The sequence below is a fragment of the Limulus polyphemus genome, unplaced genomic scaffold, assembly GCF_000517525.1.
Source record: "Limulus polyphemus unplaced genomic scaffold, Limulus_polyphemus-2.1.2 Scaffold580, whole genome shotgun sequence".
In the NCBI taxonomy this organism is placed as follows: domain Eukaryota; kingdom Metazoa; phylum Arthropoda; class Merostomata; order Xiphosura; family Limulidae; genus Limulus; species Limulus polyphemus.
The window spans coordinates 107,286-126,096 of record NW_013666190.1 but is presented as its reverse complement, the minus strand read 5'-3'; the positions used below and the strand labels follow the sequence as shown (position 1 = coordinate 126,096).

General features: G+C 32.9%; 1 protein-coding gene across 1 annotated transcript in view; it reads left to right on the top strand.

Annotated features, from left to right (window-relative positions):
• Window positions 1-18,811, top strand: part of LOC106459236 (synaptosomal-associated protein 25-like) — an 80,661-nt gene that overhangs the window by 36,822 nt on the left and 25,028 nt on the right. The window contains exons 4-6 of the mRNA XM_022385684.1: window positions 9,388-9,505; window positions 12,866-12,994; window positions 18,527-18,671. Of these exons, the coding sequence (XP_022241392.1) occupies window positions 9,388-9,505; window positions 12,866-12,994; window positions 18,527-18,671 (392 nt within the window). The remainder of the gene's footprint in view (window positions 1-9,387; window positions 9,506-12,865; window positions 12,995-18,526; window positions 18,672-18,811) is intronic.

The following is an 18,811-nucleotide window of genomic DNA, read 5'->3' as shown; positions in this document are numbered from 1 at the left end:
ACAAACTCTGCAGTCTTAGTTACATATGCACCTCCTAGTCTGGATCACGATTACAAACTCTGCAGTCTTAGTTACATATGCACCTCCTAGTCTGAATTACGATTACAAACTTTGCAGTCTTAGTTACAGATTCACTTATTAGTCGGAATCACGTTTACAGCCTTTGCAGTCTTGGTTACAGATTCACTTGCTAGTCGGAATCACGTTAGCAATCTTTGCAGTCTTAGTTACAGTTTTACTTACTAGTCGGAACCACGTTTGCAACCTTTGCAGTCTTGGTTACAGTTTCACTTGCTAGTCGGAATCACGTTAGCAATTTTTGCAGTCTTGGTTACAGATTCACTTGCTAGTCGGAATCACGTTAGCAACCATTGCTGTCTTGGTTACAGTTTTACTTACTAGTCGGAATCACGTTAGTAACCTATACAGTCTTGGGTTACAGGTACTTGGGTTACAGGTACACTAGCTATTCGAGACCGCGATAGCAACCTGTGCACTCATAGTTACAGATACACTTTCATTGTTGGTTAAACCCTTTCTAGAAAACTTCATATATGTGGAAATAAATCATTTCGGAATTGGGGTGCATATTTATTGTACAAGCTTGGACTACTCTAATCAAATAATGGGATTTGCAACAATGGGACGCGAATCATGAACCTTCTGATTCACAGTCCAGCACACTAACATTTAGGCCACAGCCAACCCATCACATGTTTGAAGTTAGATGATGGAAATGTAAAATGATAGGTGTACACATATCCAAAAAATAAGATATAAATCTAGTAAATGTGGAAGAATCAAAACGCATAATATAATTCATGTAGGAGCGTAAAATGTAAGAGCGTAAAAACACCATAAAATACGTATCTTACTTGAGAAAAAACTCATAAACCCTTAAAAAAGTCGTATACATGTATACCTTTTATTTAAAAAGAAACCAATATTCATTAACAAGTGTTACAGAAAAGTCCACCTGGTGTCTTTAATCGAAACAACAACTTTAATCTATATAAATGTGTACAGTATAAATTATTCTGTATGTTTACATGTGTAGTTGGAATGGAATTCTCTTTCGATCGCATACGAAGAAACCCATTACCACAAAGTGAGAGTCACAAAAAACTAAGTTTATTATACCTTTTTATTGGTTTCCTGGGTTCGTAGTTGATGGATAGTTCACGTCAGATAATATAAAGCTTCAGGTACATGATTGTAAATTAACTGATAGAAAAATATTACTACATCCGCGTTATTAGATTTTATAACCTACTTTTCTATTTACAAAGAACATTTTTCATTAACACCCAATGCTCCAGTTGTATATAAATTGTTACTTTTTTTCTCAGATTAATCTTCAGCAATCTAACATACAACAATGATCTTTTTCTGTTGCTATTTTGATAGTTATTAGAAGGTGTATTATGTAATCAATTTTCCATAAGCTAAATATCAAGTCTTGCACTTTAAGCCAAACATTTTGATCAAACTAGGGCTCTATTTCTTCAGTTATTTTTTTCCCCCATTAGTTCTCATAATTATTTTGCTTGTAACTTTAAAATTACTGATTCATTTAGGATTTCATACTATGAGAGTCATAATAACAGGGGTGTGCGCGAATAATTATTGTCAACAATGTAATTTTGTTTCAGATTCGTTTATTTGTTTTCGAACATTCTTCAAGGGCTATCGGTGCTAACAATCCCTAACTTTGAACTGACAGACTTATATTAAAGTTTTTCTTCATTACCCATTTAAGCCGTCTCCAGCCATTATTAGTCTCAAAGTGGGTTCCTCGTCATCGAATTTACAGGGAGGGCAGTTTAATCAACAGCACCACCTCCAACTCATGGCCTACTCTTGTGTGACCGAATAGTTATATTTTATCACCACCCTTATATCACACCCATTGTCCCCAAGAGCGAATCGTCATTTGTATTTGTTTTCATTTTTGGCGTAATGGAAAGCGAACAATGCACGTGTAGATCCAGAATCCGGCACGCCAACTAGAGCCATGCTGGCCTTTTGTTTCAAAACAATAATCACTTATAATAGCATTAGGTGCTTATTTTACTAACTCAGAACTGATTATAATCTCTTCCCTCTCAATTGCTTTAAAATTTATGTAAAAACAATGTTCTTAATACAATGCGAAATACTTTTATCATTAATTGAGCTCGTGAAGAAAAATAGCCATTTTGTTTTTGCGAGGAGAGAAAATAATTAATGTTGTTTTGATCCATTGCTATATTTTTTTCCTAAGCTAGTTTTCCGTATAGCTTAAGTTTGAGAATTCATTTAAGCTCAGATTATGTATTGCTTTTAATTTATAATCCTACATCTCTAATTATAAACTATTAAATGTATATTTTGTCAGGAAGTTTGTTGACTTGCTTCCTCTCAGGACTTACTTCGATACTTATTACTATACAACACAAATGGTTTCACAAGTACTAAATTCGGAACCTGATTCCTCTAACCACAGAAACCCATACGAAAATTTTAAAGAAATTGCGTGGTGTTGGTGGTACATCAGTAATGATCAGTAGAAGCTGAAGGTTCTGTTATTACTTCATATAATTCGCTTTTCTATATATTGTAAATCAGAAAAGTTATCAGGTTTTCTATCATTTTCTGTTTATCAATAGTATCATATGAAATCTTATCAATACGATTGAATTGCTTAGTCTAAGCTACTCAAAATATATTTTGTTCCATGGCACGAAAGTAGAAATATGTCGGATCGTTTTCTCGTTACAGTGTTTTCTATACTTTTCTTCGCGTATCAATCACTCCATTACCCCTTTTTATTTCGTTACTTTCTATTCCGTTAAAATGCTGACGAATTAAAATCCGTTATATATTCAAGACTTTAACATTTAACCATTGCGCAGAAATTATTTTGCAGTAGAAATATTCAGTTAACTTGACCTGAGAACCGAGTTTCATAAAAACAAAAACAGTAAAAATATTTTAATCGTATAAACTTTTTATTGGTTGGAACTAAGTGTGCACAAGACATGCAAATTATGTAGGTGAACAGGAACCTATATAAAAAATCTTCTGAATTGCCAAGAAGAATAAAAAAATAAAATCTCAACAACCTTCAGATTAGAACTGAATAACACAAAGGCTATCACAATAAGGATAGAATATCAAATGACGTCAGCTACTGGATTTACACATTCGCGTTGCTAGATAACTGGCAGAAACTGTGCATCGTTGATAACTTTGATGTTAATCTGGTTCAAAATTGTCAGAAAAAGCTGACATTGTTGCAGTTTAACGTTATCCTTTTGCAGCCAAGTCGGTATGTGAGAAAAATGTCCCAGTAATATGTTGTTGACATAAGAAGCACCACCTAGCGTTATTTCATGCTAACAGATAACATAAAACTAATCGCTGATGACGTAAGCCGAATACTACTTACACGTTTAGGGCCAGCAACATAAAAAATATAAGTTACAAATCAGTATAGTTCTATCAAACCAACAAAGTAGTAATGGTTTTTGTTGATAGTCTGCTAACATAGTTGTTGACGTACAGCAGTCGTTAATGAAAGAAGTTAACTTCATAACTGAGCCTAATTGAAGACAACTCCTTGACGTTAACAAAGTAAATAGGCCTAGTTGAAGATAGCTCCTTAACGTTAACAAAGTAAATAGACCTAGTTAATTTAAAGACAGTTCCTTAACGTTAACAAAGTAAATAGACCTAGTTAATTTAAAGACAGTTCCTTAACGTAAACTTAGTAACTGGATGTAGTTGAAGGCAGCTCCCTAATGTTATCCTAGTTGAAGGCAGCTCCCTAATGTTATCCTAGTGGAAGGCAGCTTTTTAATGATATCCAAGTTGAAGGAAGTTCCTTGACTTTAACACAGCAACTGGAAGTAGTTAAAGACAGCTCTTTAACGTTATCATAATAGTAATTGAAGCTAGTTGGAGATAGCTCCTTAACGTTATCATAATAGTAACTGAAGCTAATTGGAGACAGCTCCTTAACACTAACCAAGTTATAGTATCTAGATAGAGCAAGCTTTTGTATGTTACCCTGGTAAATGAATTTAGTTGTAGACTACTTTTAACGTTAACAAAAAAAAAAACTAAGGACATGGAGACAACTGTTTTTACGTTAATCACGATTATATATATATATATATATATAGTTTCTTTCTATGTTATAGTTCGAGAATAAATTATTTTTAATGCTTTGATTGCTTCTTAGCAGAAGAAATGTAGTGGATGTTTGTCTATCATTTTATAATTATAACACATTTTTACACTTATATTTATTCATTGCCAATTACGAATTATTAGTTAGCATTTGCAGTGAAAACGTTCATTATCATTGAATATAACATTATTTATAAGGTTTCTCTTTGGAACCAATTGAACGGTTTTAATTACTAGAGAAATTAAAAGCGCAAATTCTTATAGTTAAGTTACTCTTCAATCAATTAAACAAAGTTGAAAATATATTGTTTTATAAAACCTCATTTATTCATTAACAAAATCAAAACAATTACAATAACAACACCATAATAACCAGCATAATAAATGTTTTTCTTTTATATTAATCTTTTTTTTTAATTTCTGAAATGCCCCCAGTGGCTCAATGGTAATTCTGAAAGCTTATAACGCTTAAAACCAGGTTTCGATACCCATTGTGTAGCTTTGTGCTTAACAACAAACAAACAACAATTTCTGAAATACTCTTGCGAAGATATCGCAAAGAGTTCGTCTTGACTGGAGATAATAGTTTTATGTTCCTATGGGGTTAATTAACTGTTTTCATATTGTTGTAATACTTAAAGTTCTATCATTTACATATAATAGTCTTATGTTCCTATGGGGTTAATTAACTGTTTTCAAATTGTTGTAATACTTAACCTTCTATCATTTACATATCCGGATCACTTAATAACCGTGATATAACTTCTACTGTAACCTCTCTCATGGCGGTTATGATTCCTATTCCTTCTTGTATTTTGTAAAGGGTGATGCGGATATTATATTTTCTCAATATTTTGTCGTGGTTATTGATGTAAACTGTGGTTAATTTTCGCTGTTTTTACTTTTAATAGAAAACGTATACTCTTATCCTACATTAAAAAAAATTATAAATGTATATAACTCCTTTACAGGAACTATAACTACACATTTAAAATACATTTTTATTGTGTTCATGCTGTTTCAGTTATACTTTCAAATTGTTAGTAATCTCCAATACATTTCTATCCGATGAATATTATTTTCGAAACTGAAATGCAGCTGAATTATGGAAAAATCCGTTATTAAAACTAAAACAACGTTTATGAAGTTTAAATTCGCAGGTCTGTGTTATTAATACATTGTATTTTATCAGCGATAATGCCACAATTTATTTCTTACGTACAAGATAGTGGTGAGCTTACTAACGCTTATAACTTACAAAACCTTACTTATTCTAATTTTCGGTTTATTCCTCTTTGGTGTTTAACTCTGCTGTTACTAACGTGTATTTTTCTGAAAGCATCATTTCATATCACCAATAACTCCCTCCACTGCTTTCTTAAATTTTTAATGTTAACAGTTATAATACTAAAACTCTTATTTTTATATGTCTCTTCACATCTCTTATTTGTAACCCATTTATAAATGTCAGTCACTTCAGAAGAATCCAAGAGTTAAGTTTACATCTCTTATTTGTAACCCATTTATAAATGTCAATCACTTCAGAAGAATCCAAGAGTTAAGTTCACATCTCTTATTTGTAACCCATTTATAAATGTCAATCACTTCAGAAGAATCCAAGAGTTAAGTTCACTTCTCTTATTTGTAACCCATTTATAAATGTCAATCACTTCAGAAGAATCCAAGAGTTAAGTTCACTTCTCTTATTTGTAACCCATTTATAAATGCCAATCACTTCAGAAGAATCCAAGAGTTAAGTTCTAGTATATTTCCTTTAAACCCACGTCTATTATTTCACTCTAACACCCAGTATCACTTGGGTTTATTATCCAACATATTCTTCCATCTAATTACTTTACTTTTCTTCGTAATCTTTACAAATATTTTATTTTCCCTTCATTTACCAAAACTCTTGACTCCCAAAACAGTTATTTATTGCCGTCAAAGTTTAAGTTACATATATTTTCTCAATCTTCTTGTCACTGAACAAATCAAATGAAACATTTATATTTTTCCTTTTTCCTATCCACTTATCTCTCTCTCCTCTTTTTTCTTTTTTGACAAAAATCTTATTATCATAGAATGTGTATTCCTTCTTATAACGAGTAATTAAGTAATAAGAAGTAACATATGCACATTCATTATTTGATATCGATTAAGGTTTTTAATATTCAAATTATGTGCTAGTTTTACTAGAGTTTTTATCAGAATATTCTAGTTTTCAGGCGTACATTGCTGGAATCTTCTCTGTTGCTATTTTTGTTATTTATCTTATATTACTCTATTTCTTTCATTCTCATGTGTAGATTAGCTATGGGCTTGTTTCGCTATTTATTTTTAAGGTTAGAGTTTCTAGTTTATTGTACTTTTTTCCTGAGTTGACGAGTTTATGAACCATATCACCATTATTATTTTTTGAGAGGAAATGCATAGCATTATTCCCTTGCAGTAAATTACTTTTAATCTTTCTAAATGCCGTCAGTTTCATATCAAATGACCCCTATTTTTTTGCATATTCACTTTTTATTTTGCTGTTATTGGTGCTCCTGGCTGCTTCCTTCTGCCCTTTTCAACATTTCACTTTCCAGATATCAATTTTCCGCTGGGATTGAGCTACTTTTTCTGGAATGAACGGCTTGCCTCATTAGCACAGTTCCTTTTTTTTATATGTTTATTACATCTTTAGCTTTTTTTTTTCCTTTTATTTGACATATTCCTATATGATGCTTGTGATGATTTGTTGAACATGTAGTGAATTCATGCTCCATAATTTTCACACCATACAACAAATTTACTCTCGTTTAACAATTCTTCAAATAGTGCACATTTATCATTATAGAATTCTAGCTAGCGAAAAGCTTCTAAACATTGTGCTTTCACTTCACCACCCCACCATCCAATTTCAATATCGCTAGTTAAAAATGAGTGGTCAGAGTTTAGAATCCACTAAACCAACTTGTTTGTTTGTTTGTTTTGAATTTCGCGCAAAGCTACACGAGGGCTATCTGCGCTAGCCGCCCCTAATTCGGGAGGCTAGAGAGAAGGTAGCTAGTCATCACCACCCACCGCCAACTCTTGGGCTACTCTTTTACCAACGAATAGTGGGATTGACCGTAATTTTATAACGCCCCCACGGCCGAAAAGGCACGCATGTTTGGCGTGACGGGGATTCGAACCCGCGACCCTAACCACCTGGCTATGCCGAGCCGTTTAAAGAGTAATAATTGATAAAAAGATATACCCAGTAACGAATTTAATCCCCTAGCATTGACATATTCTCTGGATCTGATCAGTCCGTGGATAACGTTATCGAATACTCTGTTCTATTCCTCAGTTTGAACAACACCAAGCTTTTGTATTTCGGTAAATGAATTGTTTCACGATGTCTATGGAGGTTCCACAAGCACTTCATAGAATTTAGTTCAAGTCTTTTTATGTCCAGTTCGTGATCTCTATGGTTTGTAGTTCAGAGTAGTTCATCACGATCTTGGTGGTATAAAAGTGGGCATCACCCTCCAACAAACAGTACAACTGGGTCTAATACTACGTTACTATATCGTTAAAGCATTAAATCAGCTCCATGGAAGCGCACTAACATATAGAACTAATGTCTCCCCCATGGTCATGTTCAACGATGTTGCATTGAAGATATCGTTCACCTGAGGTTCTCCAGACACGAACACGTCGATCATTGGAAGAGATATTAAAACAATGACTCACCCGAAAAGAATGTAAAAGACAAGCTACGTTGCTACCAATTCTGGTACCCGATAAAAGTCTCAACGAACTGTTAGATGCTATGAGTTCTACTTCCATATTAATGTAGACCTTCCACAACCTAATTCACACTCATAAAGTATGCTTCTTACCACTTGTTTGCTTTTAATCACTCAACTTGTCGTCCTGAAGTTCATAGCAATATCACATGATATTAGCTGTTCAAGCTAAGAATAATGAAGATGAAGTACATTAGAACATGTACTGTTAATTGTTTTTGTTTCTGTAAGATATAGATCATTAATTCCGATTCCTAAATGCTCTCACATTCATTTGTACAGTTTGTTTATCGTGTTCATTGTTGAGAAGGTCACGTGTCTGATATATTATGACGATATTATTATTGTATAAAGTAAAATATGATTTATTTTGTGAGATGTAAAGTAAATGTTGGTTATTGAAGTGCCAATCAACTGTGTAGAAGGAGGATATTCCTTTTATGCATATTATTAAATATTTCTAATAAACATTTCATATTAGATGACAGACAAAGATCTAAAATTCAACAGGTCAATGTCCTCTTATCAGAAGTTATCTTCAGCAGACTAACATATTGAAAACATAATGAATTTCCAAGCTTGTGTCATCAGTGACGAGAACAAAACGTTTAGACTAGACAGATCTAGTCTTAGATATTTACAATATGATCGAAGTCACAGAGTGTGATCTAACTTTAGTTATTAGAGTATCTTTGTCACAACTTATTTTTCTTGTACTACAATTTTATTCTTTAAATCATAAGAGATGGTTCAGTTTTTTCACTGCCTACTACCAAAAACTCCTTGGTTTCGTTATAGTAAACATCAAGATGTTGAGCTGAGGAAATCTTTCAACTGTTAAAAAAGTGTTATAGTTTTTATGGTTTACATTTGTACTTAATGGTGTTCGCTACTGATGTAACATAAAGAATTAATGTAATATTTACATATATATATATATATGTGTGTGTGTCTGTCTGTCTGTATATCTATAACGAGAGAGTTGAAGAGATGATTTAAATATTCACTTCGCTAAATATTCTGTTTATTATTATCATTAACGATATACATGTATATATGTGGTAAGCATTAATTTATTTAATTAGAAGCTGCGATAGCAAAGTGGCCATGTTGAATATTATTACAGTCCACATCATATCTGCAATCCTGAATGTGCTATAATTTTAATATGTAACGAACATTCTGTTACTTCTACAAACATAAGTTACTTATAATTGTAGACGATAATAAAATTTAAAAACTGTGACGCTGAAGCTATACTGTTCTAGAAATTTTAAAAATAAAATAATATCGTGTTTTTAGACTGTTATTTAATCTACTCTGAGAAAATTCAAATTATTTACACATTTTTGGTCCTTTATTTAATCAAAACAAGATCTATCTTTTTTAGTGTGATTAATTTGTTAAAATTTGAAACTTTGTGTAAATTTCTGTCTAGAACAACTCGATAGGATCGAAGAAGACATGGATAAGATTAACGCCGATATGAAGGAAGCAGAGAAAAACTTGACTGGAATGGAAAAATGTTGTGGCATCTGTGTTTGTCCCTGCAACAAGTGAGTATACAAAAACGTTGTGGTATCTATGTCTGTCCCTGCAACAAGTGAGTATACAAAAATGTTGTGGCATCTGTGTTTGTCCCTGCAACAAGTGAGTATACAAAAATGTTGTGGCATCTGTGTTTGTCCCTGCAACAAGTGAGTATACAAAAATGTTGTGGCATCTGTGTTTGTCCCTGCAACAAATGAGTATACAAAAATATTGTGGTACCTGCATCTGTCCCTGCAACAAGTAAGCATATAAAAATGTTATGGTATCTGTGTCTGTCCCTGCAACAAGTGAGTAAATAAAAATGTATAATGCCCCTATACTACAAATTTGTAAGTATTGTCCCTACAATTACTATTAAGTAAGTCTAAGCTTTTCATATGGTAAGCAAGTAAATAATTATGTAGTATACTTACAAAATATATGTTTACTTTGTCCCTACAATTAAATCTTCAAATAGTACTTATGCGTCATCAAGGATTAGGTATAACTAGCTTGTGTTCAAGCATTAGATAATATGATATTTATTCAAGCATTAAATATAAATAGTACTTATGCATACATTCAAGTATTAAATATACTCGATACAATTGTATTTTCAGAATAAGTATTATTCTTTATTTATTTTCCTTATTTTTATTACGCAGTGTAAATTATTAAATATACAATTTTCTAAGACGACTTATGTCATTTGTCAACACATAAATAACCAAACTAAACACCACACGTGAATGTTTAAATTTGTACGAGATTAGATTGCAGTTTATTCATTAACACAGATGTTATGTGTGCATTCCAGGCTTATATCTCGGTTCTTTACATTCTTGAACGCTTTTTATTTCGCACCATCAACAGAAACACCTTGTTCAATAACCTCAAGTACGTAAAATCCGTTAAAGATAGTCTTGTACAATAAAGGACAGGTTAACTTATCTTATTGGCGTCAAAATTTTAATATTTTATCAAATAGCCAAGCTGTGTTTACATAAATATCTTTATTCTACAGTGTTTAGTAATATTGTCATCGCTTGTCGTCACCAGATTATTTACATCATCTATTACAGAATGCTTAACTAAAAATCTGTCTAGAAAAGTTTCAGGGTTAATACCTCTGTGTCTGATACATAAGTTGTTCGAATCTTGTAGCTTGATAAATAAGTGGAGCTTTTCATGTAAAAAATATCTGCCACAGAGTATTGTCTTAAAAGGAGTATCACAAGAAATGAAGAACCCCCTTAGTGGCACATCGGTAAGTTTGGAGGCTTATAACGCTAAGAACTGGGTTTCGATACCCTTGTTGAGGGTAGAACAGATAGCCTTTCGTGTAGCTTTGTGTTTAATAACAAACAAACAAAAAGTTATTTGGAACAACGAAAAAGCGACATATCTTGGTTTAATGGCTAAGTAGACTACATAGACGCAGTAGGTTCTTTTAGATTCCATGTTGTGTCAGATTTACTAGTTCACCCATTGGGAGTTTCTCGTGGGTCAACTGAGAAACGTTTCCAATTTGTTACCAATCCTATGTTTTCTTAGATTTCTTTAGTGCTCTTGTTGGTGAGTTAATTCTCTTGAGATGTCTGATTTGTTTGTTTTAACCAGCTTCTGATATGTTTTCACTTACTGTTGTGGATTCGATTTACTTGCTTCGAACAAATCCACGTTTTCAGGGCAGTGTGAAGTCCATCGCCAAATAACCTATTGGTATTAATTCCAGAAAAAAAAATGCGTACACTTTTTAATATCGAATTAATACATAAGATACGATAACCGAAAATATTGAGTCTGAAACCTTGGGGCCCGGCATTGCCAGGTGGTTAGGGCGCTTGACTCGTAATTTGAGGGTCGCGGGTTCGAATCCCCATCCCACCAAACATGTTCGCCCTTTCAGACGTGGAGGCGTTATAATGTGACGGCCAATTCCACTGTAAAAGAGTTACCAACTGCTAAATTAGGGATGGCTAGCGCAGATAGCCTTCGTGTAGCTTTGCGCGAAATTCAAAACAAACTGAAACCTTAAAAACATTTCTCGATTCTGTTCTTAAGGTATAAAGATTTATGCTAATGTTGCTATCGTATAAAGTGCTGAAACCAAACCCTTAAAGAAACTGTTCGATTTTTTCTGAAGTCCAAGTATATGTGTATACATACAGGGTTAATCAGAGTGGAGGCCATTTGGCCTGGGCTTCAAATTTAGATACTTGTTGTTTTTATGGGACTCCCTTCAAATTATATATCACTATTTTTCGAGCTAATGATGACCTTATTTTGTTTTCATATGTCGTTTTTTTATTATGGCTAGGGGCCTCAAAAGCTGGAAGTGGCCCCACTAAAGTGTTGCTGTGTCTTTAAAATTGTTCGCCCCATTTTTCTTAAGGTTTGGATAATTGATACAGATATTAATATCACAAAAGTGTTGCTAAACCTTTAAAATTGTTCGCCCCATTTTTTCTTAAAGTTTGGATAATTGATATGGATATTAATATCACAGAAGTGACTAACTGTTCTATCGTTATTTTAAACTTTGAATTGATGTACAATCTTTAATATCACTATGAACTTAACATTTTGTCTCAACTTTTATTTTGATTGTTAGATCTACAGTTATATATAGTATCTTACATTAATGTATGTTTAAAAATGGATAATTAAACTCATATGAAGAAAACGTTACGATGTTATTATATCGGAGCCAAAACGTGAAATGTATAATAATATCTATTATAATATCCAAATAAATGAAAAATTCTCAGCTTCGGCGCCCACCAATAAAAAGATTTTCACTCTCTTTTTTTGTGATATCGTTTTAGAGATGGTCGGCTATATTGAAGAAAATCGATATATTTTTGTGTGGTAACGACTGTTTCCTGATAAAATTAAGCATAGATTAATGTTTCTTGTTTACTGAGCATTGAAAAACATAAATTAAAATTTCTCATTCTATTTCAAATGAACATGATACAAGAAATTCTAGCGTTTTTTGGAGACCTTTAACCCAACTAAATGCTCTTTCCCCCTGCATGGATCTTACCCCAAATTTTATCGTTATAAGCCCTCAAAGCTTACCGCTAAGCCATTGAGCCACAGTGGAGGAGGACTTTTAAAATTTAGATCTAATGAATTCACTTCTTAGTTTTGTATATAACAAACTGTTGTGTGTGTGTCTCTCTCTTAACACGGAATGAGGGGAAAACAAGTTTTACTTCTAATGTACTTAGCTGATTTCTTTCTATACAAAGGGTTTACAAACACAAGCTCATTTGTTACTTTTATGTTATTACATTTGTTTTTGTTTGTTTATTTCGCGTGAGCACTCGGAAATGTTCTTGTGTTTTCTTGATAAGATAATCGGATGTTGTGTTCTACAGATCCAAGGAATTCAAGGAAGACCCGAGCACGTGGAAAGGCAATGAAGATGGGAAAATAGTGGGAAACCAGCCAGCAAGAGTTATGGACGACAGGAATGGAGCTGGGCCAATGGGAGGCTACATTGCGAAGTAAGTTTGGGAAATGATACCTGGTGGAAAGAGAGTTTTTTTTAACTAGTTGTCATTTATTATCTTGAGTTCCTTTTCTTAGGAAATAACTACCTTCTTTGTTGCTCGAATTCCTGATAAGATAGAAAAGAACTAATATTCCATGAGGATTATTTTATAGCCAAAGAACCTCTTCGGAAAACGGTTTTATGTGTTATGGGCTGAAGCTGTCACATAAAGTACTGAATTTGTGTATAATATCTGAATTGTTTATTTACAAATTCCTTTATTTTTATTATAACGTTATAAAGTACTCTCAGCACGCACAGGTTCGAAGATGGGAAAAAGGCGAGGAGTAATCTTACGCTGGGGTTTATCTTTAATTCAACTTACATATATTTACAAGGTATATTTGCAAATTATGGCAAGCCTCTGTCTTGTACCTTTTTTGTGTTTACTGTGATATGTTCAAGTACAATTCAATTCAAAAGTTATTATTTTTCGTGTGTACACACATTTGATAGAATGTTACATTTACATAAAAAGCACAGTGATGAACAGTGGAATTTACTTACCAAGAGTCCTTAGTCTTCATCAAGTTTATTCAGATATTCGGTAAACTTGATAGAATGAAAGCTGCGATGATAAATTAATGAAAACTGATTTGACATTTGACCGTAAAACAACTTCTTCTAACAAACAAAATGTAACGAACTCCACAAAATTTATTCATTTAGTTCTTCATTTTATGGCACTATATAAATAGCTTTTTAATGTCAAATTATATAGTTTTCAGTAATCATAACAAGTAACACATATACGAATATTTATTTTAATTATTTATTTTAAAACCAATCGAAACAAGGTTTTAAAACTCAAGATAAAATTTATACTTTTGGAAAACTCAACTCTTAGTTGGCTATTTTTGTTTTCTGTTTATTTAACTTTAAAAAGTTTAAATAGTTGTTATTCAGGAATACTACTTTTGTGGGTAAGATATTGCCTATCTTATGATACGTTTTTCTAAAGATTTCTTAGTTATAAGATATCAGTGGTTCATCCAAATATGAATATCATAATTATCATTACCTACCAATAGTACCCCGATGGGACATCGGTAAGTCTACAGACTTACAACGCTAAAATCCGGGGTTCGATTCCCCGCGGTGGAGACTAATATAGCTTTACTCAGAAACCAGCAAACAATGAATTAGATAATTTTATATCGTTTATTCACAATTTGAGGATTTATTTAAAACTCTTTTATGAATGAATACAAAGGAGTAGTAATCAAGTAGTTGAAGACAACAATCCTGAATTAATCGATTAAAGAAATAATTCATTGTTATAGTACCTACATGATGTACAAAATGTCTCGATATATTCATCTTTCGACTGCTTTCAGTAAGTTTTTTATGGAATTAAGCACGATAGGCTAACCTGTGCTCTGCCCACCACGGGTATCGAAACCCGGTTTCTAGCGTTGTAAATTAGCAGACATACCGCTGTGCCACAGGGGGGGGGAGGCCTCTCACTAAGTGATCAACTCTGCATTTCAGCACGCTGTCTTTCTGGAAACATTACTTGTGTTGATAGGGTAAACAAACATCTGTTCTTAAAACATACCTCTTAAACTCCAGCGCATGAAAGTGACATAAAAGCAAGAGAAAAAAAAAGGAAGTTCATAGTCAGCATCAGGTTACATACCTGTTTCGTTAGTTCAGATGCAGAAAATAGGCTGGTTACACTAAAGTAAAAAAAAAGTTACCTTTGAGTTGTCAACTTATGAAAAACTAAAGCATCCACTGTAGCTGATGTAGTATCGATTCTTTGTGAGGATGGAAACTGTGTGCAACGTCTTAAGAACACTTGGTTTTCATAGAGAGAGTGGGATCGATATGGGCCCTACTCTGGAAGAGCTACTTTTAGTCACGTAACCAAAACTTTCGTGTGTAATCTACTAGTGGCTATACTTGTTGTTTACCTCTATCTCTCTAGTATACGTATAAAGGCTACTATTTGTTTTACGTTAATTTCGACCCTAACTGCGCTCAGATATAACATTTTATTTTCCAAATTCGCCATTTATGGCATAAAAAAATTAACAAAATAACTGCGAATACTCAAGGGAACAACAGTCACCCTTCTCTATTAGATTGAAAACAATTCCTGTATTCGAACAATTATCTTTCTTTTGAATCATACCAATTATTAGGTTTTCATTTATTTGTTGTATTTCTCGGACTGACGTGCATGTGAACATCTGAATTACTTTTGTTCCTAGCTGTGAATGCCTTTTTTGTAGTTGACTATTTGCTCATACAGCAAATGTCTTTCTGCACTTTGCTACAATTGCTTACTGTCCCATGCAATAAAATTTACTGTAAACATCACGTACTTCAATGAATCCCATGCTACGGTAACCATTTATCGAATTTATGGACTCGAGCTTCAATGGACATGCTTAAACGTTTTTATTGATATGTGTGTGAAAGTTAACTGTCTTGAAAAAAAGGCATTGATACACTATACTCGATATAACCATTTAATCTGTCATTGCATTTGCGTGAATAGATACAATGACAGAAAAAAATCAAACAGACAGACTGATATATATATATATATATACATAGATTATATGTTCAAAGTCTGTTACAGAAAAACTTAACACAAATCATCAGTCGTGACATCGTTAAACAACCAATGACGAAAAATCTAACGTTTGGTACAAGACAAGCATTTCTACTACTATGTAAACTGCTTAAAGACCAGGATTATAACATAGATACCCATTTACTATGGTCTTCGTAAGCATTCATTAAAATAATCTTCACTCATGGTAGTTTATAGAAGCATATTAACTAAACATTGAAAATAAAGGTGCAGCGAACCTACACTATTATTACAATAAAAGCACTGGTTATCTCTCACCAGCCTAGACTGTTTTAACTGAACAGAAGAAGGGAGAACCTTGTTCATCTTTACTCATGGTAGTTTATAGAAGCATATTAACTAAATATTGAAAATAAAGGTGCTAACGTTTGGTACAAGACAAGCATTTCTACTACTATGTAAACTGCTTAAAGACCAGGATTATAACATAGATACCCATTTACTATGGTCTTCATAAGCATTCATTAAAATAATCTTCACTCATGGTAGTTTATAGAAGCATATTAACTAAATATTGAAAATAAAGGTGCAGCGAACCTACACCACTGCTTTTATTGTAATAGTAGGTTATCTCTCACCAGCCTAGACTGTTTTAACTGAACAGAAGAAGGGAGAACCTTGTTCATCTTTACTCATAGTAGTTTATAGAAGCATATTAACTAAACATTGAAAATAAAGGTGCAGCGAACCTACAATACTATTACAATAAAAGCAGTGGTTATCTCTCACCAGCCTAGACTGTTTTAACTGAACAGAAGAAGGGAGAACCGTGTTCATTTGTTATAACTGGATTTTATCATTTCAGCATACGTTTTAAAAATAACGTATAAGTAACTTACATATTCTAAGCGTTTCATGTTAAGTTAATACCAATAACAACATGTATTAAAGTTTTAGCTAGAAGAGTGATAGAAAATGACGAATATGATTTAATAAAGTAAAAAAACAAAAAACATTTCCATTTACCTAATAATCCCGGAAGCTTCATCAGAGCTAATATTATCTAGAGAGATATTTTTAATTCCATTACTAATATTGGAAAAACGGTCTACGTTAATTACGTATTTCAAGATATGATAAAAAAAAATTAAAAATATATCATTCCACACAAATGAAGCAGAACGAATAAGATCGGAGGCGTTTTTTTATAACCACGTGACATCTAAGACTGATAACAAGGGACGAGTTACGTACGACAGACTGATCAATCAGAAGAGTTTGTGCAAAATAGGAAAGGCGTGTCTTTCTCAAGGCACCACAATAAGGAAAAGGTGAAAAATATTAGACCCAAAATCATTCACGGGTAGAACGGTTAGGAAGCCACGTCGACGCTAAATTCTTCAACTGTTAGTATCGAGCACAAAACGTAAAGCGAATTCATTTGTCTTTAAGCTGAAAAATAACACGTAGTAATCTTGCCTTTTAGAGAAAAAATAAAGCAGAGTGATAAATATGGTGTACGTAAAAGCTTGAAATTAACCTAAGATTAGTAGAACAGGTTTCCACTATGCGTATTTCTTTTAATTCCAAATGTTCACTTCAATGGCTCATTTCTAACGTTGCATTTGACTTTTTCAGACTAATGTTTTAGCATTGTCTTTTCATATATATATATATATATGTAAATCAATAAATGCAATACTATGTAGTACATTGATTGTTCATAGGCGATTAAACTCAGCACTATAAAACAATAATGAATTTAATATAAACCAAAACAGCACAACATAATTAAAATTCAAAAACACGGAGGCGTGTTTTTAAATTTCAGTTGTTCTGTTTTTGGTTTTTATATATATATATATAACTTTGATATATATATATGAGCATTGAAACACATTTTTCACTGAATTAAAAACGCATCTAGAGATAGATATTCTTAGCTAAACAACAAAGTGAAATATCTAAAACATATTTTGAAATAAGCATAGCAACAAATATCACTAGTTGAAGTTCTAAATGTTTTTTTTTTTCAAATAATTGTTCTGTCTCAGAATTTTCGCGCAAAGCCAAACAACGAGCTGTCTGCGCATAGCCGTCACTAATTTTGAACTGATATACTAGACTATATACTATATACTATACAAGGCAGCTAGTCAACAGCACCGACCGCCAACTCTTGGGATACCCTTAACGAATAGTGGGATTTCACCTTCAGTCTTATAACACATTCACGGCCCCAAACTACGCAGTGCCTTTTGGCGGCAGTAATCTACGAGCCATGAACCCTCGGATACATAATCTAAGCACGCTCACCACTAGACTGTGGCCGGTCCTTTTTCAACAGAGAAGATTACTTAGACATTGATAATCATAAATATTCTTTATAAATATACATATACATATAAGCTGGCTGTATTAATATTATAACTGACACAAAGCTTTCGGACCACGTATAAGCATAGAAGGTTTTTGAACACAATGAATAATTTATAAAACTCTGTATTCTTTGAATTCCCAATGCCAATAAAGACAAACTGTTTATGTATATATATATATACATTACAAAAACCTTAGTATTAATTACCAAGCTTTAAGACAAAGTATTCTTAAAACTAACATAAATGTATAGTCACTGACCAAGCTGTTAGGTTGAATAGAGTTTATAGAAATATTTGTATCAATAACCAATATGTTGGGATAATCAAACTTTGCAGAAACGTCAGTGTCACTAACCACGTTGGTAGGTTAAATAGAGTTTACTAAAAGTATAATGTCAGTTACCAAGTTATCAGGTTAAACATAACTAAAAGTAATACGTTATATTACCAATGTTATGAAAAGGTGACCTGGTGATAAGCAAGGAAGAGCACACAATATTAAAGATGAGATTTCTGGGAAATATTAAAAACTGACATCACACTTGCCTGCTTTTTTTAGGATTACCAACGATGCTCGTGAAGAAGAAATGGAAGATAACATGCAGCAGGTGAATACAATGGTTGGAAATTTGCGTAACATGGCCATCGACATGGGAAGTGAAATTGAATCTCAAAACAGACAACTGGACAGGATTAACCAAAAGGTAAGTGAACCACCTAGTTTTAAACAAAGGCTTTTGTTGCCTTTCCTTGTAGAGTGTACCGTTCATCAGGCAGTTTGACAAAATCGACGACCAAAAGATAAGTGAACCACTTGTTTTAAACAAAGGCTTTTGTTGCCTTT